At 42.4% G+C, this 27,950-nt stretch overlaps 1 protein-coding gene and 1 non-coding gene across 2 annotated transcripts in view; both read left to right on the plus strand.

The window, feature by feature from the left end:
- Positions 1–8,021: 8,021 nt before the first annotated feature.
- LOC121277595 (stearoyl-CoA desaturase 5-like) overlaps positions 8,022–27,950 on the plus strand; it is a 72,511-nt gene continuing 52,582 nt past the window's right edge. The window contains exons 1-2 of the mRNA XM_041187125.1: positions 8,022–8,382; positions 14,663–14,793. Of these exons, the coding sequence (XP_041043059.1) occupies positions 8,151–8,382; positions 14,663–14,793 (363 nt within the window). The 5' untranslated portion in view covers positions 8,022–8,150. The remainder of the gene's footprint in view (positions 8,383–14,662; positions 14,794–27,950) is intronic.
- LOC121285568 lies at positions 12,731–12,849 on the plus strand. The gene has a single exon (XR_005944717.1). It is a non-coding gene; the product is annotated as a 5S ribosomal RNA (ribosomal RNA).

Raw genomic sequence — 27,950 nt, forward strand, 5'->3', positions numbered from 1 at the left:
AACATGGATACAAAATTGACTGAAAAATAGGAAGCAGAGAGTAATGGTCAATGAATATTTTTTGGGCTGGAGGAATGTTTGTAGTGGAGTTCCCTAGTGGTCGGAATTAGGACCCTTGCTTATCCTGATATATATTAATGATCTAGATCTTGGTGTGCAGGGGACAATTTCAAAGGTTACGGATGATACAAAGCTTGGGAGTGTTGTGAACTGCGAAAAGGACAGTGCTGAACTTCAAAAGGACATAGACAAGCTGGTGGAGTGGGCAGATAGGTGGCTGATGAAGTTCAATGCGGAGAAGCGTGAGGTGATGCATTTTGATAGGCAGAACATGGACAGACAATATAAAACAGGGGGTGAAATTTTGAAGGGGGTGCAGGAGCAGAGAGATCTGGGTGTAAATGTGCATAGATCATTGAAGGTGGCAGGACAGGTGGAGAGAGCAGTTAATAAAGCATATGGTATCCTGGGCTTCATTTTTAGGGGCATATAGTACATGAGCAGGAAGGTTATGCTGAATTTATATAAGACACTTATTAGACCTCAGCTGGAATATTGTGTACAGTTCTAGGCACCACATTATACGAAGGATGTGAACACATAGGAGCGAGTGCAGAAGAGGTTTACAAGAATGGTTCTAGGGATGAAAAGCTTCAGCTGTGAGAATAGATTGCAAAAGGTTGAGACTGTACTCCTTGGAGAGAAGAAGACTAAGAGGAGATTTGAAAGAGATGTTCAAAATCATGAAGGGTCCAGATAAAGTAGATAAGGAGAAGCTATTCCCACTCGTAAATGGATCAAGAATGAGAGGGCACAGATTTAAAGTGATTTGCAAAAGAAGCAAATGTGGCACGAGAAAATCTTTTTCATACGAGTGGTTTGGGTCTAGGATGCACTGCCTGGAAGAGTGGTGGAGGCAGGTTCAACTGAGGCATTCAAGAGGGCAATAGATGATTATTTGAATAGAAACAACGTGCAAGTGTATGGGGAAATGGTAGGTCAATGGCACTAGGTCATAATGCTCATTTGGAGAGCTAGTACAGACACAATGGGCCGAATTGCCTCCTTCTGTGCTGTTAACATTCTGTGATTTATGGGTTTGAGAGATGTTGTCAAAGAAGCCTTGATGAGCTGCTGCATTGCTGCATGTTGATTGTACACACGTCGATGGTGGAGGGAGTGATTGTTTAGGATCATGTCAGCTGTTTTGATCTGCATGTTGTTGAGCTGCTTGAATGTTATTGTAGATGAATGGAGAATATTTCATCACACTCTTGTCTTGTGCCTTGGGGAGGTTTTGAATAGTTAGGCGGTCACTCCAGAATACCCAGCCCCTGACCTGCTGTAGTAGCCACAGCATTTAAGTAGCTGCTCCAGTTGAGTTTCTGGTCAATGGTGACCATAAGGATGTTGATGGTGGGAAACTTGATGATGGTAATGCTATTAAATGTCATGGAGTGATGTTTAGGTTCTTATATTGGAAATGGACACTGCCTAGTTGTTTGGCACAAATGCTATTTCCTCTTATTAGCCCAAGCTTGGTTGTTGTCCAGATCTTGCTGCTTGCAAGTATGGACTGCTTAATTATCTGAAGAATGAAGCTGAGTCCTGCAGTCATCAGGCAGCAATACCACTTCTGATCTTATGATAGAGGGAAGGTAATAGATGAAGCAGCAGACAATTGGATGCTGCCCTGAGAAACTCCAGCAATATCCTGTGACTGAAATAATTGGCTTCCATCAACTACAACCACCTTCCTATGTGTTAGGTATGACTTCAGACAGTGGTGAGTTTTCTGTCGAAGGGTCATGAGGACTCGAAACGTCAACTCTTTTCTTCTCCGCCGATGCTGCCAGACCTCCTGAGTTTTTCCAGGTAATTCTGTTTTTGTTTTGGATTTCCAGCATCCGCAGTTTTTTTGTTTTTATCTCTGTGTTTAATTGACTGCCACTGCTCTTCAAGAAATGCCTACCTCCTTGAAGAAGTTCTGTTCCTCTCTGCGACAAGATTTCCGTATCTCTCTGTTGTCTTGCTCACCTTCCTTGCTTTCCATTTCCCTCCTAGTGTTTGACAAGGTGTTTACTAAAACCCGCTTTCACGGCCATATCTCCTTTCTCAGTGACTGTCTCCGTCTCCGACTTACCCCACGTGGATTTCAACTGAAATTCCACCCCTCATGTTTCGAACCCACCCAGGATTACAGGTATCTCCGGGACATAAAACGTTTCTCGGACTGCTGTTCCCATCATATTCTGAAATCCACACTCAGTGCCATGCGCTGCCATATGAACACACTTGACCTCTCCCTCCAGCAGCACCGCCGTACCCTTTTTCAAAGCTGCGCGTGCCCCCAGTTTCATTTTATCCTTCGGCTCATCCGACGCCTCAAAAAGAAACTTTGCCTCTTTCTCTCAAGTGCTACGGAACGCAAGCTCCAACAACTCATCGACACCAACACCCATCTAGGACCCTCCACCCCTGCCTGTCCCTCCGTCCCCACCCTTTCTTCCAGTCCCAACCCCAGCCGTGTATTCACTATACCCCCTGACCTTCCCCTCTCCGATGCTGAACGTTCAGTGCTCAGCAAAGGACTTAGTTTCATACCCTTATGCCCTCACCTCAATGAATTTCGGGCTCGGCATGATACTGAACTCTTCTTCCGCCGTCTTCGTCTCCGGGCTCACTTCTTTGGGCAAGAGTCCTCTTTTACCCATCGGATCCTTTTACCCATCTCCAATATTCTCCCTCCACCTGGACCCCTCCCTCTGGATTCTTACCTTCTCTCGATCTTTTCATTGAGAACTGTCGGCGCGACATTAGTCGTCTCAATTTCTCTGCTCCTCTCACCCATTCTAACCTGTCTCTCTCTGAACTTACTGCACTCTAGTTCTGTCGAAGGGTCATGAGGACTCGAAACGTCAACTCTTTTCTTCTCCGCCGATGCTGCCAGACCTGCTGAGTTTTTCCAGGTAATTCTGTTTTTGTTTTGGTGAGTTTTCTCCCTGATTTCCATTGATTTCAGTTTTACTAGGGCTGTTTGTTGACAAACGCAGTTGAAAGCTGCCTTGATGTTGAGTACAGTCGCTCACCTCACCTCTGTAATTTAGGTCTTGTGTCCATGTTTGGACGAGGGATGCCTTATGGTTTGGAGTCGAGTGGCCCTGGTGGAACCCTAACTGAAGCAGGATGTTGGTGTGTAAGTGCTGCTTGATAGTAGTGTCAATAACTCCTTCCATCACTTAGCTGATGATTGGAACTAGACTGATAGCGCGATAATCGGATTCCTCTGACACTGCGCTGGATACAGACGTATTTCAGGCTGACGATTGACTTTAAGCTATCAACTCCCCATTATGTGCTAACAGAAACATTGCTCATTTTACAGCCTAAACATTCGCTTCAGGGTTTGGGTCAACTGCCTAATATACATTCAGTATACTTGCATGTATGTAAGCACAGGCAAATGAAAGCATTGCCCAACAAAACTCCTTTCACCACAAAGGGCCTTGCAGCTCTTTGTAATGTTGTAATATCAACTCCGCGTGAACGTCAGGTCATTGCAGTGACTTTGTGTCCCTCATGTTTGGTATGGATTTTGTACTTTTTAAAATTAAAGATACAACTAAATTGACACAAAACTTTGTACAAAATTGCAGAAGAAAAACAAACTGTAATGTGCATCCAAATATAATGTAAAATATATAGAAATTGTTAAAATGTACGTGGTTTATCTTTAGCGTGATGGCTGCTGTAGAGAATTGTGCATCACCAATGCACGTTTTTAAAAAAACAATTTAAATGATCCTGTTTTGTATAAGGAGGGATGGGAATTCATTTCATCTCATTTTAGAACTTAAAATAAGTGCTGCGCTTGGAGCAAGGGTAAAAAGCGGGAGGCCCAATAATGCCTACCTGAAACTGGGTATTATAACCTAAAGGGCCTCATTAGTGAGTCCACATTTGAAAGGTTCAATATAATTTTGGATACCCTTGGCCCTTGTATTTACTTTGGTCGGGGGTGATACCAGAAACCGATGGTCGTTGGGGCTGGGGAGTAAAATCTTGTCTGGCAAGCATCTGCCTTTTTATTTGACAGGGGGCGGCATTTCCTTCTTACATCCGCTCACCCCGATACTGACATCTGAAAAGGAGATGAACTAGTGGGATCATGTTACCCTCAAATCCTCCCAGTTCTGCCTCGTTTGCTCTGAACTCAAGGTTAACTTGCATGATATGGGTGTATTTGTGTTCTTTGCCTGGAATTGGGTTGCAAAATGGAACCCTGCTAAAATGATTCTCAAATCTTTGGATGGAATGCACCCTCCCCCCAACCCTCCCCGAATGAGACAGCAAATTCCTGGTCACCTGCAGGGGAAAGATGTCTAGGGAACACTATAATTAGCAAAGGTCCCTGGTTCGCTGCTACTTTACGTCCAAGATTTGGGGCAGGGTCAAGGTCAGGGCAGCCGGAGGCGCTCCATCAACACACGATCCTTCAAGAATTTCAGCCCCCTATTTTAAAAGAGAGCGATGCATTGGAGAGTGTTTAGGCAGGAGCAACTGGGTGATTCCGACACTTGGTGTATTGAATTATGAAGAAAAACTCAGTGAACGGAACTTGTTTTCAGTTTTAAAAAGCGTGATAGCAACATATTCTACATTAAACCATATCGAAAGAAGTAAATAACATAAATAACAGCAGAGTGCTTTGCTTAAATCCAGCGCACACAACTGGAACCCGAGTGTAAAATAGACAAGTCTTAATCTGGATTAGAAACTGGATTGTAGATTTTGTTTTGTGGTGATGTTGATCTGGCTCATTTTATTGCAAAAAATTTGACCATGTTACTTGTCACATCATTTGATTTTTTTTTGCTTTTATGTTGGTCAGGATTTCAAATTTCCTCTTGTATAATTGCGGATGGTGGATGCATAATGAGATAACATTCATACTACGTGTGGGAATTCTCTCCAATTTACTGTAAATTCTTTAATCAAACTGCACTAGGAAGAGATAATAACAATTTGTGAATCTAGGTTAATGATCACAGTGATTCCAAAACAAACCTCATAACAGCAAAAACCCCTGGAACAAATGGTGAAGAGATTATACATCAAAACAGAAAATGTTGGAAATACTTCAATATCTGTGGAAAAAGAAACACAGTTAAGGTTTCAAGTCAATGACCTTTCATTACAAAATATTAATTTTGGTGAAGCAATTACCTTAGACTCCCCTGTGCAGTACATCATGCAATCTTATCTATCTGTCCCAATGGAAGGGGAGTAATGATCAATAATAGCAATTGTTCAAAAATTCAGAGTCCCCAGATTTTGGTCTAAGACATTCAGTACAGCTAATCCTAGTTACAGGAACACAAACAAGACGAATAAATAACACATTTAATGCAACCTTTCTCAGGCTGCCAGGGTGATTTTTATCAAATTCTAGACTGGTGTTAGTGGGCTTTGTAATGACAACATTCAACTCAAGACTGCCCATGAAAATTTTGATGGATAATCAGAAAGCCAAAAAATTGGAGTGCAGCCAATGGAGGTCCCACTGGATATAGATAATCAGCTTACTGCTTTGTAACTTCTGTTTTTCACAAGTGGCCTAGTCACCCCAGTGCCTATTGGATGCAGAAGGCTTCAAGTGCTCCATCTCCAAGGATACCCTGTCTTGAATGTAAACATGGAAAAAGGGCAGGCAGTCGGATCAAATAACCCCTGATTGCATGCTGCCTGGACCATTTGATGGTCATTCTTGGCCAGGGCCAGTCTGGTTCCTATGGTGGTGGACCTTGGCTCTGGTCTGGTTGTTATTGTGTTGGACTATGGCTATGGTCTGGTTGCTCTGGTGCTGGACCCTGGCTGTGCTTTGGGTCGCTATGGTGCTGGATCCTGGCTGTGGTCTGGTGGCTATGGTGCTGGACCCTGGCTGTGGTTTGGTTGCTGTGATATTGGACCCTGGCTGTGGTCTGGTTGCTATGGTGCAGGACCCTAGTTGTGGTCTGGTTGCTATGGTGCTGGACTCTGTCTGTGGTCTGGTTGCTATGATGCTGGACCATGTCTGTGGCCTGGTTGCTATGGTGTTGGGCCTTGCCTATGGTCTGGTTGCTTTGGTGCTGAACCCTGGCTGTGGTCTGGTTGCTATGGTGCTGGATCTTGTCTGTGGTCTGGTTGCTATGGTGCTGGACCCAGCTTATGGTCTGGTTGCTATGGTCTGGTTGCAATGGTGCTGGACCTTATCTATAGTTTGGTTGCTATGGTGCTGGGCCTTGGTTGTAGTCTGGTTGCTATGGTGCTGGACCCTACCTATGATCTGGTTGCTATGGTCTGGTTGTAATGGTGCTGGACCCTGCCCTGTCAGGTTTCTATAGTGCTGGACCCTGCCCCGGGTCTGGTTGGCATGGTGCTGGACCCTGCCCCTGGTCTAGTTGCTGTGGTGCTGGACCTTGCCTATAGTTTGATTGCTATGGTGCTGGACCCTGGCTGTGGTCTGGTTGCTATGGTGCTGGACCCTACCTATGATCTGGTTGCTATGGTCTGGTTGCTATGGTGCTGGACCCTGCCCTGTCGGGTTTCTATGGTGCTGGACCTGCCCCGGGTCTGGTTGCCATGGTGCTGGACCCTGACCCTGGTCTGGTTGCTATGATGCTGGACCCTGGCTGTGGTCTGGTTGCTATGGTGCTGGAACCTGCCTATGGTCTGGTTGCTATGGTGCTGGACCTTGCCTATGGTTTGGTTGCTATGGTGCTGGACCTTGGCTGTAGTCTGGTTGCTATGGTGCTGGACCCTACCTATGATCTGGTTGCTATGGTCTGGTTGCTATGGTGCTGGACCCTGCCCTGTCGGGTTTCTATGGTGCTGGACCTGCCCCGGGTCTGGTTGCCATGGTGCTGGACCCTGACCCTGGTCTGGTTGCTATGATGCTGGACCCTGGCTGTGGTCTGGTTGCTATGGTGCTGGACCCTGCCTATGGTCTGGTTGCTATGGTGCTGGACCTTGCCTATGGTTTGGTTGCTATGGTGCTGGACCTTGGCTGTAGTCTGGTTGCTATGGTGCTGGACCCTACCTATGATCTGGTTGCTATGGTCTGGTTGCTATGGTGCTGGACCCTGCCCCTGGTCTGGTTGCCATGGTGCTGGACCCTGACCCTGGTCTGGTTGCTATGGTCTGGACCCTGCCTATGGTCTGGTTGCTATGATTCTGGACCCTGCCTATGGTCTGGTTGCTATGGTGCTGGACCCTGCCTATGGTCTGGTTGCTATGGTGCTGGACCTTGCCTATGGTTTGGTTGCTATGGTGCTGGACCTTGGCTGTAGTCTGGTTGCTATGGTGCTGGACCCTACCTATGATCTGGTTGCTATGGTCTGGTTGCCATGGTGCTGGACCCTGACCCTGGTCTGGTTGCTATGATGCTGGACCCTGGCTGTGGTCTGGTTGCTATGGTGCTGGACCCTGCCTATGGTCTGGTTGTTATGGTGTTGGACCTTGCCTATGGTTTGGTTGCTATGGTGCTGGACCTTGGCTGTAGTCTGGTTGCTATGGTGCTGGACCCTACCTATGATCTGGTTGCTATGGTCTGGTTGCTATGGTGCTGGACCCTGCCCCTGGTCTGGTTGCCATGGTGCTGGACCCTGACCCTGGTCTGGTTGCTATGGTCTGGACCCTGCCTATGGTCTGGTTGCTATGATTCTGGACCCTGCCTATGGTCTGGTTGCTATGATTCTGGACCCTGCCTATGGTCTGGTTGCTATGATTCTGGACCCTGCCTATGGTCTGGTTGCCATGGTGCTGGACCCTGTTCCTGGCCTGGTTGCTCTGGTCTGGTTGCTATGGTGCTGGACCTTGCCTATAGTTTGTTTGCTATGGTGCTGGACCCTGCCTATGGTCTGGTTGCTATGGTTTGGGTGTTGGGTTTGATGCAGTCATTCCCTACAGGACGAGCAGCTTTTAAGTGGTGACTGTGATTGGCTGCCCTGCTGGAGAGGGCTGCACACTTGGTGCAAGATGCCTGCGCTGCCGGTAATGGTTTTGCTGTAGCCTTCCTTCCCTCCCCACTCCCCGCCTATTTCTGCGCTAACAGGCAGCCATCTCCACTGCTGCCTGGCTTTACACAGCGGGGATACTGAAAGCTGGTGAATATGGAGAATCAGGACAAGATCGCCGGAAAGGAGGAGGAGGAGGCGGAGGCGGAGGCGGTGGCGGAACCGAATGGAGGAGCCCCCAGCTCGGCTGCCGACAACAGGCAGCAGAAAGCCGAGTCTGAACAGAGAATCGTCTGGAGAAACGTGGCCCTGATGAGCCTGCTGCATTTGGGCGCCCTGTACTCGCTGACCCTCCTCCCGCAGGCTCAGCCGCTAACATGGCTGTGGGGTAAGTGTCCGCACTTACTGCGCACTCCCTCCCTCCATCCATCCTCCATCCACCATCCACCACTACCCTTCCAAACCCAGGCCAGCCGCCCTCTCAACCCCGGTTTTCAGTAAGTTTATATATAAATCAACAACCCCGTAGTGAATTTAGTGCCTGCCCCTGTGTGAAGGGAGGGGTGGCAAATGCGACGTTTGCAAAGAAGCGCCGCTTGTGTTCCTGTCGGGCGGGCACGGCCATCCCCTGGCTTTACAATGTTTCGCAAGAAAAAAAAAACCCTCCTCTGTGCTGGCAGGCACTTAGAGCGGAATGGGGTCTGGCTGAATCAATCAAGCAGCAAATCGTGAGTGATTATCAGTCGCAATAAATGAATCTTAATGCGCATCGCTATGGGCCAGTTATAATCAGACGCCACAGTGCAGACTGTAGAGTCGGCAATGGTTCAGAGGTATTCCAGTCACAGAATGACGCATCATGTTTGATTCCCACACCGGTGTCAATGTCTGGGCAGAGAATCTGGTCACATTAGTTCTTAGTTAGGGGATCATGTGAACGATTAAAAGCGGTTATTCAGGTGTTCACTTTCGTCCCCGAGAAAAAAAAAGATGGATACTGAATATTTGCGGTGTCCTTTGAACAACAAGTTGCATTTAAAAAGCAGGCAATCAAACAAAATATTGACGCCGAGCCACATAAGGAGCTGTTGAGACAGGTGACCAAAATTTGTGTGAAAGGGGTACGGCCTAAGCGTTTTAAGGGGGGCAAGAGAGGCAGGGAGTGAATTCCGGAGCCAAGTTATTAGTTTCAGTCTCCGGCTACTGCGGTCACCTGAAAAATCCCGCATTTTTCTGAGCAGAGAGGTAAAAAATTATAGGAGGGGATTTGAAACAGCGTTAATTAACTTTCCGTTGATCTACCTTCTTGTTATAATCACCCCCAGGAGATTGCAGTGTTGTCACATTATTTAAACATACTTCAGGCAAAGAAGGTTTGAGGTGATCAATAATGGAATTATCTTGGATTTATTTTATTTAGCCGGTTTTGTAAACTAGGCTCTGGAATAACCAATAATTCAGTCTGGACTTATTATCTACAATTTATCATCAATAAGAATTCCATGTTGCATTAAAAGATGGTCATATCCCATCTTTAACAGGAGAGTATTTTATATGTATTCCAAATAAGGTCGTCTTTAAGAGTAAGCAATCATTTAGTATTTAATATTGTCAAGCGACCACCAACAAAATATCACCTGGCTTTCAATGAAAAACCTTCAATATTTAGTGATGTGTTGATTCTTGCTTGCACCACAAAAATTGGGCTGTGCACATAAGAAGCATTGTGAGATTGATTTATGACCTATTGAAATAGGACTTGTATAGATAAACTTTTAATTTTAAAATACGAGAATCAGCCCATGTTCCATGGCATAACTGCAGTTGTAACTAAATCAGTTTGCCACAGATTCTAAACCATTTGGATATCCATGGAAATTATAAAGATTATTGTGTATACAGATTATGTTCACCAATTCTGAATGATTTTCATAAAGAGCACATTAGAATGTATTGTGTGTACTATTAAAAGTATTAGGGAGCTAAACAATTGGATATGCAGCAAATCTACCAATTACCATTTGCTATGTATGGTATTAAGGTTAATACAGATTGGGTCTAATCAATTTGGATGTAAATGTGAAAGTTGGTATTGTGTCATTATTAAGATTAATCATGATTATTGGTAAATAATCTAAGTATGTACAGAAGTTGTTAAGGTTATTGGGGTAAGGGAAAATTGATGTGGTAATATATGGCAAAACAAACAGTTTGGTGTTGACAGGTTTTCTATTAATAACAGTTGCATTGTTTGGAGCAATAGTGAATGTACCGTTCACTGTCACAAGAAACATTCAAAGTTTCCCATGAGATCTCTGCACAGAATTCAAATACTGTGCTATAGTTTGCTATATTATGCAGGAATATTATATCAAATGAACTACCCAATGATCTATCACTGTTGAAAACATGATTGAGAGGAACAATTTTTGTTAATCCAAAACAAAATCAAAATTCCAGTTGTGTCCATAACGAATAGTGTACAGCCATCAATTTATTTATAGGCAGCACTCCTACCTCTGACAATGCACAGAACTTTTCTTCAATGGCTCATGACATCATGAGAACTGCTCAGTTTTTCCACTCCTATGTTTAAATACTGATGGGCACTCCATATTCCTCAGGAGATTTAATTTTTAATCATTGAGAGAGAGAGAACTGAGAACACCAACTTGAAACAGTGGTTGATCTACAGTGTTTGACTGGTTGAATCCAAAGCCTGGGTAAATAATACAGCAATCTCTATCTATAAAAATTACTTTTATATGGTTAATTCAAAGTTATTGTTTGTACTAAAATGAATGGTTCAACATTGCTTAATTCAAATCATTGATAACATAGTAAATTGAGAATTTATGCTTAAAATGTGAATTATTAAATCATTTGAATTAAACTAGTTTGAACTGTATATAGATAGCAAGGAGAGACCACATTTAGCAAATTATACACTTTTTAGTCAGTTAGAAAAACAGGAAGTTATAAAAATGTTAGATGGCCACCTGGATCTATCAGAAAGTTTTAATGAGAAATTACTGTTCTTATCTGCAGGGCTTGAACTCATGGCTTGGGTATTTTTGCTGCCTGGTTTGCATGCATTATCTAATCTGGCTTGAAGTTGCCATGGGCAACAAACATTGCAGTCAAATACCAGAGAGCAAATTATGGTATATGTTGACTAAAGTTCAATAAAAAGGTGCAGCGTTATCCAAAAAAAAGTCTCTCATTATTACATACCTTTTGTGGTTCATAGTATTCAAAGTTTAAAATCCACCATTTGGAGAAATGTCAATCATTATTTTATGCCATGTCTAAAACCTTAAAAAGAGCAGAAATAAGTACAGATGTTGCACCCTGATATGTGTTGATGTAAATAATTGCAAACTTTAGTAATTCAAAGAATGCTTCTTCATTGTGTACAGTTGTAATTGGGAAAATTGGCAAATTTAAAATCATAATTTCTAAAATGCAAAGATAAGTTCTAGACACTCCACTCAAAATCTATACTCGTTCAAAAAAGGACAGATGACAAGAGCTCTTACCGTATACATTAAAGTTAGGGGCTATTACAGATAAACCTGACTGGGTACAAAATTATCACATGTATAACATTATACACAAAATATCTGTTTCCTCCTGTGTGGAATGTGTACCTAGATATCACCAATTTGAAAACTTAAATGTGATCATTTAGCACACAGGAAGAATGTTGCCCAGACTGTGAGATAATGGGAGTTTAGCTTAATTTTGTTCCTGGTGTTTACTTGGGTTGACCAACCACAAGGGGTATGTAGACTTCTGTCCATCAAACGACATTGCATGTGCAACATGACTAGACCAGAATTACCAAATGCATGCATTTACAATCTACATGCATAAATGTAGGTAAAAATTGTCAAGTATGTACATAAATTACGTAAGTAATGACAGTTCTGTAGATTTGAATAATAGAACCTTTTAATAGCAAATTCATATATATGGTGAAACGTTGGTTGTAGTGAAAAGATCCCACCTCGTTATTTACCAAGTAATTCAGTAGACTGATGCTTCTGTTATGAAAATATGGGTGAAATCTGGATGCTGATCTTCCATTGTTTAGCCCATAACAAGCAATGCTTTTTAACCAATCAATGTAATTGCTGTCTTTAGTCTAACTTTCTGAATTAAATCTCTTGTTGAATAACTGTGCATTTAAGTTCAGCTACAGAGTCTTAGAGGCTTGGCCTAAATAGCCAAGTGGTTATGGTACTGGGTTTGTAACCCCCAGATCAAGAGTTCAAATCTCACAATGGCAAACTATGAAACAATGTAACTTCATCTGAAACAGATGGAAACAGGTTTACTCAAAAGAGTATCAAGAGTTCAAATCTCACAATGGCAAAACTATGAAACAATGTAACTTCATCTGAAACAGATGGAAATGTGTTTGTACTCAAAAGAGTTACAGAGTCTTAGAGGCTTGGCCTAAATAGCCAAGTGGTTATGGTACTGGGCTTGTAACCCCAAGATCAAGAGTTCAAATCTCACAATGGCAAACTATGAAACAATGTGACTTCATCTGAATAGGAACAGATGGAAACATGTTTGCAGCCCAGTGTTTGTACCTGTGGTTATGGTACTGGGTTTGTAACCCCAAGATCAAGAGTTCAAATCTCACAGTGGCAAACTATGAAACAATATAACTTCATCTGAAACAGATGGAAACATGTTTGTACTCGAAAGAGTTACAATATTCTATAGCCTACGGCCATACTAGTCTGAAAACGCCCGATCTCGTCTGATCTCGGAAGCTAAGCAGACTCAGGCCTGGTTAGTACTTGGATGGGAGACTGCCTGGGAATACCAGGTGCAGTAGGCTTAGCTTGGCCTAAATAGCCAAGTGGTTATGGTACTGGGTTTGTAACCCCAAGATCAAGAGTTCAAATCTCACAATGGCAAACTATGAAACAATGTAACTTCATCTGAAACAGATGGAAATGGGTTTGTACTCGAAAGAGTTACAGAGTCTTAGAGGCTTGGCCTAAATAGCCAAGTGGTTATGGTACTGGGCTTGTAACCCTAAGATCAAGAGTTCAAATCTCACAATGGCAAAACTATGAAACAATGTAACTTCATCTGAAACAGATGGAAACGGGTTTGTACTCGAAAGAGTTAGAGTCTTAGAGGCTTGGCCTAAATAGCCAAGTGGTTATGGTACTGGGTTTGTAACCCTAAGCTCAAAAGTTCAAATCTCACAATGGTGAACTATGAAACAATGTAACTTCATCTGAAACAGATGGAAACGTGTTTGTACTCGAAAGAGTTACAGAGTCTTAGAGGCTTGGCCTAAATAGCCAAGTGGTTATGGTACTGGGTTTGTAACCCCAAGATCAAGAGTTCAAATCTCAACATGGCAAACAATGTAACTTCATCTGAAACAGATGGAAACGGGTTTGTACTCGAAAGAGTTACAGAGTCTTAGGATTACCAATTTATTTTCTATGCTTCAAATCAGATTGACATTCTGGAGAAACAAAAAATGCTGGAAATACTCAGCAGGTCTGGCAGCATTGGTGGAGAGAGAAACTGAGTTAATGTTTCAGGTCAAGGATAGGTGCTGCCAGACCTGCTGAGTATTTCCAGTCTTTTTTGTTTTTATTTCAGATTTCCAGCATCTGCAGTGTTATGATTTTTGTTGACATTCTGGAGAGTGTATAGAGAACTTGCTTGAAATAGGACATTCCACGAATTAATACAAAGAACAGAGCAAATTCAATCCGAGTCAAATGCCTGAAGTAGTTGAAAACAAACTTGTAAAATTGTTAGTAAGTGGTTTTCCTTGCATTGTAAAATTTCTGACATACTCAATTTCCTAGAATATGTCAATGGAGTTATGCTGTAAGAGGTGGTGCTGCATAATTTTTTAACAAGGAAGTTTGTGCAGCTCAGATTCATGCTAGATTTTGCACGATATTCCTCAATAATTTGCATTGCTTCTGAGACATATCCACTGAAACTTTGTCGCTCATTTACATGGTCAACTGAAAAGAAAATCAGGCATGTGTAAAACAGCCTCCCACTTTGCTATGAACCATTTTATGCTACTGTCCATGATTAATTTCTTCCTAGTCATCAGAGAATAACTTATTAAAGTGAGTTTAGTGTTATGGGGGAAAAGGAGATGCAAATGTTGGAAATCTAAGACAAACCCAGAAAATATTGAAAGTACACAGCAGATGTGGTAGCATTGACAACAAAAGCCAGATTAATGATTCATGTGCTGACCTTTTGACAGACAGAACAGAGGAAATAGCAACCACTTTTTCTTTTCAGATGCTGACATGCTGTATATTTCCAGTTATTTTTGTTTTTTTTACTTTAGTGAACTGAAGCCTATAAATTTTACCCAGACTTTCCCCCTGTTTGCAGTATAAGCTCTGACTTGACCACCATCTCAATAACTCTCATTACTCAAGAGGCAATTAGCTCTCTGGGCCATGAATGCTTCCCTTTGAGTAACACAGTATACTGGTGTAGAGGATATAACGTGAGGGAACAATGATTTTGGTAAAAAGGTATGGAACTCACTTTGCATTATTGGTCTGGTTTTACTGTACGTGCCAGCTGCACAGACATCAATGCAGAAAGTAATATGCCATGGTACTAATCCAAGTTATTGTATTTTTCCACAGCTTATTTTTGTTTTATAGTTACGGCTCTTGGAGTGACAGCTGGTGCGCATCGTTTATGGAGCCACCGATCTTACAAGGCAAAGCTGCCACTGCGGATGTTCCTAGCTGCTGCCAATTCCATGGCTTTTCAGGTGACTTTTATGACTTTCAAATAGTTGTTGAAACTAGCAATTCAATCTTATTTGTGTATTTGTTGTGCTGAAATGTAATTTGAGGTTACGAGCAGTAGAAATCAAGCTTTATAAAATAGATTTTATTCCCATTTAATTTAGTGTGAGTGAATTACCTAACATTTGCACCTGAACTTGCTTTTCATAGAATTTCATAGCATTTATAGCACAGAAACAGGCTGTTTGGCCCAACTGGTGTGTACCAGTTAACGCTCCTCCTGCCTGTTTCATCTAACCCGGTGTATTTTTACTGGAGATATACAAGTTTGAATAGGATTTAAAATCCGTGAGTTGCAGACTGTGGTATGCAACTAAAAGATGATAACCTATGCAGGATGGGAGGCTGGGTACTGTTAGCTGTGAATCTGCTGCATATTAGCAATCCTACCCACATGGTCATGGGTTAAGGTAAGCTGTAAATACATTTCCAACTATCATTTATCTTGTATCTATCCAAGGAGCCTTGGGATCCAGTTTATATCGCACAAAAGATCGAACATGAGTCAGAATTCATGTTGTGAGTCGGCTTTAAGTTATACAGAATGGCTGTTCATTGCAGTCCTTGTTTATATACACTTTAGCTGAAAAATTGAAATGAGAAAACTTAGGTGAAAGTGCTGATTGCCACTTGAGCTGTGTTGCTGAGTGAATTCTGATTGCTTTCAGTGGCATCAAGGAAAACCTGATCTTAACTGGGAAGTCAGCTCCATGAAATAAGAATATTTTGAACTAATAGTTGGAATACCATGTGAGGTATAGCCTACATGATGTAGACCTATGTGTGAAATTCCAGTTTAGTGGACAAGGAGGAATCAGACCTTATTTAACCCTTGCGTCATCCAGTAATTTACAAATTAAATGCTCCGCCCAGGATTTTAAACAATCAGATCAAGGAGTTAAATGTAATATCTCCAAATTTGCAGATGACACAAAGCTGGGTGGGAGGGTGAGCTGTGAGGAGGATGCAGAGATGCTTGTGTGATTTGGACAAGCTGAGTGAGCAAATGCATGGCAGATGCAGTATAATGTGGATAAATGTGAGGTTATCCATTTTGCTAGCAAAAACAAGAAGGCAGATTATTATCTGAATGGCTATAAATTGAGAGAGGGGAATGTGCAACGAGACTTGGGTGTCCTTGTACACCGGTCGCTGAAGGCAAGCATGCAGGTGCAGCAGGCGGTAAAGAAGGCAAATGGTATGTTGGCCTTCATAGCCAGAGGATCTGAGTACAGGAACAGGGATGTCTTGCTGAAATTGTACAGGCCTTGGTGAGACCACACCTGGAATATTGCATGCAGTTTTGGTTTCCTTATCTGAGGAAGGATGTACTTGCTGTAGAGGGAGTGCAGCGAAGGTTTACCCGACGGATTCCTGGGACTGACATATAAGGAGAGATTGAGTCGATTAGGATTATATTCGCTGGAGTTCAGAAGAATGAGGGGGATCTAATAGAAACCTATAAAATTCTAACAGGACTAGACAGGGTAGATGCAGGAAGGATGTTCCCGGTGGTAGGGGAGTCCAGAACCAGGTGTCACGGTCTGAGGATATGGGGTAGACCATTTAGGACTGAGATGAGGGGAAATTTCTTCACCCAGAGAGTGGTGAGCCTGTGGAACTCGTTACCACAGAAAGTAGTTGAGACCAAAACATTGTATGCTTCAAGAAGGACTTAGATTTAGTCTTGGGGTGAAAGGGATCAAAGGGTATAGGGAGAAAGCGGGAGCAAGCTATTAAGTTGGATGATCAGCCATGATCATAATGAATGGCGGGGCAGGCTCAAAAGGCCGAATGGCCTACTCCTGCTCCTTGTTTCTGTGTTTCTCTGTACTTGTGTTCTGAAGAAACACAGCTCATTACATGGCCAATTTTGACCACATTCGCACCACACAAGTGCCAGTCAATGACCAGCTCCAAAAAGAGAGAATCTAATCATCATCCCTTGACATTAAATAGCATTACTATTGCTGAATGCCCCATAATCAACATCCTGTGGGTTAACATTGACCAGCAACTGAACTAGACTGGCCATAGAAACACTGTGGGTACAAGAGCAGGTCAGAGGCTGGGAATTCTGCGAAGAGTAACTCACCTCCTGACTCCACAAAGCCTGTCCACCACCTACAAGGCTCAAGTCAAGGGTGTGATGGAATACTCTCTACTTCCCTGGATGGGTGCAGCTCCAACAGTGCTCAAGAAGCTCGACACCATCCAGATAAAGCACCCTACTTGATTAGCACCTCATCTACCACGTTCAAAATCCACACCCTCCATCATTGATGCCCAGTAGCAGCAGTGTGCACCATCTACAAGATGCACTGTAGCAACTCACCAAAACTTCTTGGACAGCACCTTCCAAACCCGTGACCTCTACAACAGCACCCTCCAAACCCACGGCCTCTACCACCTATAAGGATAAGGGCAGCAGATGCATGGGAACAACACCACCTGCAGGCTCCCCTCCAAGCCTCACGCCTTCCTGACTTGGAACTATATCGCCATTCCTTCACTGCCGCTGGGTCAAAATCCTGGAACTCGCTCCCTAACAGCACTGTGGATGTACCTATGCCACATGGACTGCAGTGGTTCAAGAAGGCGGCTCACCATCTGCTTCTCAAGGGTAGTTAGGGCTGGGCAATAGAATTGCCCTAGTTGGCAATGCCCACGTTCCATGAAAGAATGGAAAAAAAAATAGCCATTTGCTTTACATAATTGTGCTTAGTAGTTCCCATCCAAAATTTCCTCTTTTTGCTGAGATCTCTTCACAGAGAAACTGGTCTGAAAGTGGGGCCAAAAAAACAGAGGCTTGGCAATTTGATTGTGTTGCCTAGGGGTCCAATATGGTGGGTGGGTGCACTCAGCCATTCCAAGCTGGAAGTACACCTCCCATCAAATTGGATCAAACTCCTCCATTGACATTCAGGACTTGGGCCAAAAATATTAAAAAGCTATCTTAAAATATATAAGTGTCCTGGTTTGTTGTTCGAACTTTTTTGAAACTGGTTCTGCCTCAGTGCCTGACTGTCATTGCAGAGCAATTCCTTTGCATAAACAGGCAGGATGGCCTCCAGAGCTGCACTGCTTGGAGGGTACATCTGCATTAGGGGTACCATAAGGGGTAATTGCAGGCCTGTCCTTTTAATTTCTGAGCATTTCTTTGCAAATATTCTTTCTACAATGGATTTCTGACTTGCGCTAACCAGTAATTACTGTTGCTTGACTATTTTTGTCTGTCTTAAGCAGTTTTACTGTAGCCAGAGGTGGTCAGGGAGTTCTGCCTTTGGGACTGGAGGACAAGCAAAAACATCCAAGAAGACAGGAGAAAGCAAGAACAGCTGGACAAAGGGTATTACACACGAGGCCTCTATCACAGTGGATCTTCAGGGAGAGCTTCTACTTGAACTTCTCTGAGAAACAATGTGTCAGATGCCTTCACTTCACCTGGGACCAAATGAACAAGCGCATGCAGCATTCACCTGTCCACTGTAAACGCACAATGACAGCCGCCCCCATATGCCCCCCAGAACCATATGAATACATAGTGTTCACTTACCCCTTGCACACCCATTTTCGTGCAAGATCAAATTTCCCTAGTATCACTGTCTATAGTCAGAAATAATTTACAGTGGTACAGAGACAGAATACAGTTCTTCATAACATAGCTACACACTTGGCTGAACCTCCTGTTTCCTATAAAAGGAATAAATACGCTTCAGATTGTAATTCCCTGCATGTGAAGTCCTGAGCTGCACATGAACCTACATATTAGTGTTAGCTATGGTTCAGTTGGTAGCACACTTGCCTCTGAGACAGAAGGTTGTGGGTTCAAGTCCCACTCCAGGACTTGAACACAAAAATCAAGGTTGATACTCTAGTGCAGTATGCAAGGAATGCTGCATTGACAGCAGTGCAGTCTTTCAGATGAGATGTGAAGCTGTTGGCCCTCTTGGGTGGGGTAAAAGATCCCATGGCACAATTTTGATGAAGAGCAGTGGAATTATCACCAGTATCCTGGTCAATATTTATCCCTCAATCAACATCAGATTACAATCAGAGTGTTGCTGTTTGTGGAAGATTGCTTTTGTGCAAGTTGGTTGGTGTGTTTACAACATTACAACTGTTACTACACTTCAAAAATACTTAATTGACTGCAAAACACTTTGGGAAATCCTGTGGTTATGCAATATAAATGCAAGTCTTTTTTTTCATTAAAGTTAATAATGCAGTGACATGAATGTGCACTGAATGTTCAGTGCTAATTGTTTGAAAAGTAATGTTTTCCAGGTTGTTGCTTTGAGTAAACATTATGGTCAACTATTTCTTTACTGATAGCTAGTGGGAATTGTGATAGTGAATGACAACTTTTAGTTTTGAATTTAAAACTGAAGAAAGATCTGAATTGCCATCAATCCTTTAGTGCTTGAGGACCATGACACACACATCTGTGTCCAGTGAGCACATGTACGGTACTGGGATTATTAGCAGTAACATAGGATGATGGTGCAGTGTGACAGTGCTCTCTTAATGTACTGTATAGCACAACCTTGTGTCAGGCTGTGATATTCCCATATAATGAGCATGGAGACCAAGTGTGGAGCAGAGGCTGATTGCTTTCCTGCAGGAAGAAAGGAATAAAATGGTTGGTGAAGCAACCAGGCTGAATTCACATAACTCTTCCTTGCCCATTTTAAATCCTTATTTTCAGAGACTAGTCTGCAGAATATTGTGGACTGATCGAATGATTGGGCAGCAAAGAAATTCAGGCCTTATGGCTTAAAAAAAATCTTCTGGTTATTTGATAGGAAATATAAAATGACATGCATTTCTCTGAATCACAAACACAATCTTGGATCAAGTAGCCAATAATGGCATTTTTTTTTTGTGCAGAAAGGACTGAACAATTTGGGCTTTTCAGCTCAGAAGGCAAGTGATCTTACAGAAGGATATAATATAGTTAAGGATGTAGAAAAGGTTAACCCTGATTATTACCTAAAAAGTGTTCTGATGTAAGGTCATTAACCTGAAATGTTAATTCTGTTTTCACAGATGCTGCCTGACCAGCTGAGTTTTCCCAACATTTTTTGTTTTTATTTCAAATCAACTAAAGTTCATTTTAGGACTTAAATCAGGAAGTTGTCTTTTATAGAAAGAGAAATTAACATGTGGATTAAACTTCCATTTTGCGTAATGTAGACAATACCCCTGGAATTATTTAGGAATCAATTGAATGCTGTAATTGTAATGTTGAGATCCCTCTGGTTGGATGAATGATGATGGGTTGATTGCCCTCCTTCATTTGTAAATAACTTGTGATCTTGCAATGCTTCTAGTTTGTTTTGTTTGTATGTTATGAAACTGACATGGGATGTCCCAGTTAGCCTGTTAGTGATCAGATATTGGATTAATTGGATTTGAACATATTTTTGTTCGCTGCTCTGTAAATTGCTGGCTGCCAGATCTGCCAGCTCTGGGTTGACGCAGACATGCATGCATGAGTGAATGCATATTTGGATTTTCCAGTTGGCTACCTTGTGCTTTTACCTATCGAAATAAGGAAGTAGAATTTCTGAAGAAATCCTGGAAGAACAGTTGTTCAGGAAAACCCCTTTGAAAATTCCAGCTAAAAATGTTTTAATGTTAGAAATCTGAGAATTTTGTACAGTGGCCCCACACCTCATTTCCCCGTTTCTGATATACTTGCTCGTGTAATGTAATGCACATCACTTCCAGCTCCCCTGCAAAGCGATAAATCAAAAACAATTGGAGGGGTGGGAGTGGGTTAACTTCCAGCTAGATGATGGAATGCTATTTTGGTCAGAGTTTGAGAGGGGTGATAAATCCAGCTGGCATTTCTAAACCAAACTGTCTATAGCAATGGCACTTAACATCCCACTAGTGGGAAGTTACATCCTGTTAACAATCAGTTACATTATTCTGCCTCACTGCCTTATTAACTGAATGAGCTATGCAGATGCTTTATTCCTCCATTCCCTGTAATGGTAAACAGTGGAAAATACTCTCAAAAATTGCATGTGATAGAAATCCAAATTTTCCTCAATGTCATTAAGAAATGAAAACATTACTTTTAAGGTACTATTAAAGAAACTGCTACAGAATAGGGCTATTGGTATAGTTGGCAAGCAATGGCTAAAATTAACTGAATAGTGTTGTGCCACAAACAAAACAGAACAGAAATTATCTGTGTGTAGCTGAGCAAAGAGGTTAGCTCAACTTAAAAAGAATAAATGGGCACCAATTTGTTCCTGAGCAGAGGATGAGAAAATACCCCCTTTTTGTTTCATCTGTTGTCAGGATGTAGATAACATTAGCAAGGCCAGCATTTATTGTCCATACTTAGTTGCCCTGAGATTAGTGCAGTGGGTGTCTTCCTTAAAGCATGGCAGTCCTCATCAGTCTGAAAGCACCATCACTGTATCAGGTAGGGAATTTCTGATTCTGATCCTGCAATGCTGACGGAGCAGTGCTGTCGGCCGAAATCAGGATGTGTGAGAACTTGGAGGGGAATTAGGAGATTTATGGTGTTCCCCCAACATTGCCATTCTTTATCTTGGTTGTCAAGATTGCATGTTTTGTTGATATAACCTTGCTGAGTTGTTGCAGTCTACTGTGTAAGATGTACATACTGCAGCCATAATGGACTGGTGGTGGATTGGATGGATGTTGAGTTCAGTGGTGGTGGAGTGTGGGGGCTTTGGGGTAATGATCAAGCTGTGTACTGGATGATATTGAGCTTCTTGGCATACACCTTCAACAGTTTGTGCGCATAGACTTCCAGGTTTCTCTTCTCCTGCACCCCTTTAGACTCGTATCTTTATTTTGCCTCTCCTCATTCTCCCTACCAAAATGCACCATTTCTTATTTTCTTGTGTTAAAATTATTCCGCCACATGTCTGTCCATTCAACCGTGGAGGGAGCTAGAGCGGCTCAGTGGGTAGTTCTTCTACCTCTGAGCCGGAAGGCCCTGGATTCAAGTTGTTGGCTACGAAAGAATCCAGCCACTCGTGTAGGCATGCCACTGTATATCGGTGCCGGTCCCCAACCTGGATAAATGGGGAGGGTTAGTGGCAGGAAGGGCAGCTGGCTGTAAAACCACCCACAGAATCCGAAAAATGATGGCTGATACGATGGTGTGACCAACCAGCATTGTGGCAATCCCATGTAACTTGGGGAAGGCCGATAAAGAAAGGAAGAATGGTGTCCGCCCATTTCACCAGCCTGTCTGTGTCTTCTTGAAGTCTCTCTGAATCCTCCTCACAATTCACCATACTTCCAAGTTTGTTGTCATCTGCAAATATTGAAATTGTGCTCTGTACATGTCAAGTCTAGGTCATGTATATGGATCAAGAAAAGCAGTTAACCTAGTACAATGGGAACATCACTGTGTATCTTCCTCCACTCCAAAAAACAACCGTTCACCACTACTTTGTTTCTTGTCATTCTGCCAGCTCCATGCTGCCACTGTCCCTTTTATTCCACGAACTTCAACTTTGCTGGCAAGTCTATTATGTGGCACTTCATCATGTAACACTTTATCAAATGCATTTTGAAAGTCCAGGTATGCCACATCAGCTGCATGACCCATATCAACCCTCTCTGTTGCCTCACCAAAAAGCTCATTAGTTTAGTTAAATGTGATTTTTCCCCTTAACAAATCCATTCTGGCTTTCCTTTTCTTGGGGCAAAACTTGGATTTTGCTAGTTTCTTCTCCCTGTCAACCTTGTTGTAAATTCTAATATGTTCAAGAGCTGACCTAAAGTAATTCAAATTCAGTGATTGAAATACATGGTGCAATATATTTCTTTCAGGATTTTCCTTAGTAATGCTGGACACTTTGGATTAGATTCCTGCAGCATTGGGACCGTTTCTGGGGGAGGTGGTACCTGTACAAGATTATGGCTGAACAGGAACGGGACCAACCTCCTCACGGGGAGGTTTGCTAATGCTGTTGGGGTGGATTTAAACTAAATTGGCAGATGGATGGGATCCTGAAAAGTAGTTCAGGAGACAGAGAAGTTGAGATGGAATTAGAAGTTAAAATGCTAGTAAGTGAGTCTGGAAGGCAGAGGAAACATAGGCTAGGTAATGAAGAAGTGAGTTTAACAAGGCTAAATGGAATATATTTTAACACAAGGAGCCTGAGGAATAAGACAGATGAGCTGAGGGCACAGATAGGCACGTGGGAATATATCATAGCTATGACTGAGACTTAGCTAAAAGAAGGGCAGGATTGGCAGCTCAGCATTTCTGGTTATAGGGTATTCAGATGAGATAGAAGAGGGCGGGGGTCGCAATATTGATCAAGGAATCAATTATAGCAGTGAGGAAGGATGATATCTTGGAAGGATCATCAAATGAGGCCATATGGGTAGAAGTAAAAAACACAAAAGGGGCAAACACGCTGTTGGGTGTGTACTATAAGCCCACATACAGTCAGGGAGAGATAGAGGATCAAATATGTAATCAAATTTCAGAGAAGTATAAGAATAATAAGGCAGTAATAGGGGATTTTAACTACCCAACTATTAACCGGGATAGTTTTAGTGTGCAAGGTAGGGAGGGAGCAAAAAGTTGCATTTGGGAGAACTTTTTTTGCCAGTATGTAGAAAGCCCAACAAGGGAAGGGGCAGTTCTGGACCTAATATTCGGAAATGAGCCTGGGCAGGTGGAAGGCATATCAGTAGGGGAGCGTTTTGCAGATACTGACCATAACTCAGTTAGATTTAGGATAGTTATGGAAAAGGATAAGGTTGGGCTGGGAATAAAAGTTCTAAGCTGTGGAAAAACTAATTTTACTAAGATGAGATATGATTTGGCCCAAGTGGACTGGGAGCAGCTACTTGCAGGTAAAACTGTGTCAGAACAGTGGGAGGCATTCAAGGAGGAAATAGCAAGAGTACAAGGCAAATACATTCCTGTAAAGACAAGAGGGGGACCAAGTCCGGAGAAACCTAGATGTCAAGGGACATAAAGGTTAGGTTTAAGAATAAAAGAGAAGCTTATGGCAGATGCCAAGAGCTCAATATGGCAGAGTCCCTAGAGGAGTATTAAAAGGTGCAAGGTGAACTTAAAATGGAAATTAGGAAAGCTAAGAGAATGCATGAGAAAGCATAGGCGGGTAGAATAAAGGAAAACTCAATGGGCTTTTTTAAATATATAAAGAGCAAGAGAATAACTAGGGAAAGAGTAGGGCCAATTAGGGACCATAGAGGTAATGTGTGTATGGACCCGGAAGATGTGGATATAGTCCTCGATGAATACTTTGCGTTGGTCTTCACAATGGAAAAGGATGACGCAGGTATAGACATCAGGCTGGAGGACTGTGAAATATTAGAGGAAGTTAACGTGGAGAGAGAGAGAGGAGGCACTAGAGGGTTTAGCAGCCTTCAAAGTGGATAAATCCACAGGCCTGGGTGAGATTTATCCCAGACTGTTGAGAGAGGCAATGGAAGAGATATCAGGGCACTGGCAGTAATTTTCAAATCCTCTCTGGCCACAGGTGAGGTGCCAAAGGACTGGAGGACTGCTAATATTGTGCCATTTTTAAAAAAGGGAGAAGGGATAGTCCAGGAAATTACAGGTCAGTCAGTCTAACTTCGGTGGTGGGGAAGTTATTAGAAAGAATTCTGAGGGATAGAATATATCTGCACTTGGAGAGACACGGATTAATCAGGGGTGGTCAGCATGGATTTGTTAAGGGAAAGCTGTGTTTGACAAATATGATTGAATTTTTTGAGGTAACCGGAGTATTGATGAGGGTAATGCATTTGTTGTGGTCTATATGGACTCTAGCAAGGCTTTTGATAAGGTCCCTCCTGGCAGATTGGTCAAGAAAGTAAGAGCCCACGAGACCCAAGGCAAAATGGCATGTTGAATCCAAAATTGGCTGAGAGGCAGGAGGCAGAGAGCGATAGTAGAGGGATGTTTCTGTGACTGGGAGTCTGTTTCCAGTGAAGTTCCACAGGGCTCGGTGCTGGGGCACAGGCTGTTTGTGGTGTACATAAATGATTTGGACTTAGGGGGTATGACCAAGAAGTTCACAGCTGACACGAAAATTGGTAGGCTGGAGGAGTATAGCTGTAAACTGCAGCTTGATATCAATGGACTGGTCAGTTGGGCAGAGCATTGGCAAATGGAATTCAAACCGGAAAAGTGTGAGATAATGCATTTGGCAAGGGCTAACAAGGCAAGGGACTACACTATGAATGGTAGGACTCTGGAAAGTACTGAAGATCAGAGGAATTTTGGTGTCCATATCCAAAGATCTCTGAAGGTAGCAATGCAGGTAGATAAGGTGGTTAAGAAGGTGGAATGCTTGCCTTTACTAGCCGAGGTGTAGAACACAAAGCAGGAAGGTTATGCTGGAACTGTATAAAATGCTAGTTAGACCACAACTGGACTACTGCGTGCAGTTCTGGTCACTGCATAAGAAGGATGTGATTGCACTGGAGAGGGTGCAGAGGAGATTTACCAGAATGCTGCCTGGGCTGGAGGGTCTGAACTATGAGGAAAGATTGGATAGGCTGGGGTTGTTTTCCTCGGAGCAACAAAGGTTGAGAGGGGACCTGATGGAGGTGTATAAGATGAGGGGCAAAGATAGGCTGACTAGGAAGGCACTTTTTCCATTAGTAGTGGGGTCAGTAACTAGAGGGCTTAGATTAAAGGTAAGAAGTGGAAGGCTAAATGGGGAGTTGAGGAGAAATGTTTTCAGCCAGAGGGTGGTGGGAGCCTGGAGCTCACTGACTGAAAGAGTGGTTGAATCAGAAACTCTAATAACATTTAAGAAGTATTTAGATATTCACTTGTGTTGCCATAGCCTCCAGGGCTGTGGGCCAAGCGCTGGAAAATGGGATTAGTGTAGTCAGATCTTGGTTGACCGGCACGGAAATGAATTGCCGAATGGCCGCCTTCTGTGATGTAAATGTCTTAGTGCCTGTGAACTTATGCATTTAAAGGTCAGTTTTGCAAAATAGTTAATAAAGAACAATTGAATGCATTTCTGGTCAGTAGAAAGAGACAATAGCATTCTTTTTAAAAAAAAAGAAAAAATGTCATTATAATGATGGTTTGTGGTGGCTGGCGGAGGTGGGGTGTGAGGTGTTGGTGATCTTGTGACAAAATACAGCAGTGAAACCTGTTCTCTCCTTCTCCCCATTCCCCTGTCAGAAGATAGTTGTCCCAAATGCACCAAAAACAGCATGAGCACTTACTCAAAATTCTTATCTGAATTTCAGATGGAGTCAGGCACATTGTCAATGGGTGGGCACCAATTCTACTCTCAAGGTCTCCTCATGAATTCAGGGCCCAGGATTGTGGAAGCATTTTCATTCCTATTTTGGAAAAAGAAAGAGTTTTAATAGTGATTTGTAACTGGCTGTATTTCGTTCCAGAAACCTCTCTTCAGTTACAGCATCTATGAAACAAGCGAATCATTTGTTGACGGATATTTTTCACAGTTAATTGGCGGTGTTGTTTTGTGCTGTCGATAACTGCTGCTGTCCTGCGTTGTTGACCTGTGCTTCCATCCTGTGTTGTTGATATTATATCATGTTGTATTATCGATTTGTACTGCCGTATTGATCATGTTGCTGCATTGTGTTGTCGACACTTCTGTATTGTTGATTGGTGTCACTGTCCTGCATTGTTTGATACTCAGCTGGTTGCCAATTAGCTGACAGTATTTGGTAATAGTACTCCAATGTGAGAATGACAAATGGAAAGATATAAAGGTTAAAGTTCAAATAAAAGAAAATAGTCACAATAGAGAATTAAACGAATAAAAGACTTGCATTTATGTAGCATTTTCATGAGCATCGGGTGTTTCAAAGCGTTTTACAACCAATGAAATACTTTTTAAAGTGTAGTCATTCTTAAATTGTAGTGAGCATGGCAGCCAATTTGCACACAGCAAATTTCCACAAACTGCAATATGATAATCAGATTTTTTTTATGTTGATTACTTTTAGGTGAATCAGGGTTAATTTTTTTCTATACCCTTAACTGTTTTATATCCCTCTATAAGATCTCTTGCTTTCTGAGCTGAAAAGCCCACATTTCTTGGTCCTTCCTCCTCAAGAACTCGAAACAAAATATGCCAGCATGAACTGCTTAACCCAAGATTCTGTTCAGGATTCAGAGAAGTACATGTTATTTTTATATTTCCTACCAATTAACAAAATTAAAAAAAAACTTAAGCAAGCTGTAAGGCCTGAGTTTCTTTATTTCCCAATCATTTGATCAGTCCACATTACTACGTGTATTCTGTAAACTTCTGTCCAGCAATAAGGATTTAAAATGGGAAATGAAAAGTTAACTCAGCCTGGTTGCCTCACCAACTTTTTTATTCCTTTTTTTCCTGCAGGAAAGCAGTCAGCCCCTGCTCCACATTTGCTCTCTCTGCTCATTGTGTGGAAAAATCACAGCCTGATCGAAGTCTGTGTTACAAGAGAGTGCTGTCACACTGCACATCTGCACCATCATTGCTGCTATTAATCCCAGTACAGTACATCTGCCCACCGGACAGAGATGTATGTCTCATGGTCCACAAGCACAAAAGAACTAACAATAAGTCAGACCCTTCAGGTATAAAATTAAAAACTATAGGCTCCCCTTCACCATCCCTACTAACTACCAGTAAACAAATAGTTGACCATAATGTTTACCCAAAGCAACAACATGGAAAACCATTTTCTTTAATAACTAGCACTAAACATTCGGTGAGCAGTCATGTTAGTGATTGTCATCTTGATATTTTGTCGTCTTACTCCTGTGAAATTGCAGTTGCTTTGCTGCTGTGATGGATCGTGTGAATTGTTAGTTATGAATAATGGGTCTCATGCGCTTAAAGAATTCAGGAGAAACTTCTTTATCTAAATAGTGGTTAGCATGTGGAAATTCTGCCACATAGAGTGGTTGAGGTGAGTAGAATTTAAGTGGAAATTAGATAAATGCATGAGGGAGAAACAAGTAGATGGAAAGGCTGATAGGGTGAGGCGAAGGAAGATGGGAGGAGGCTTGTGTGGACATAGACTATTTGGGCTGAATGGCCTTGTTCTCTGCTGTAAATTGAATTTTATTTTATTTTCCCTTTTGACTGCG

Source organism: Carcharodon carcharias, chromosome 1, assembly GCF_017639515.1.
Source record: "Carcharodon carcharias isolate sCarCar2 chromosome 1, sCarCar2.pri, whole genome shotgun sequence".
NCBI classification, from domain to species: Eukaryota; Metazoa; Chordata; class Chondrichthyes; order Lamniformes; family Lamnidae; genus Carcharodon; species Carcharodon carcharias.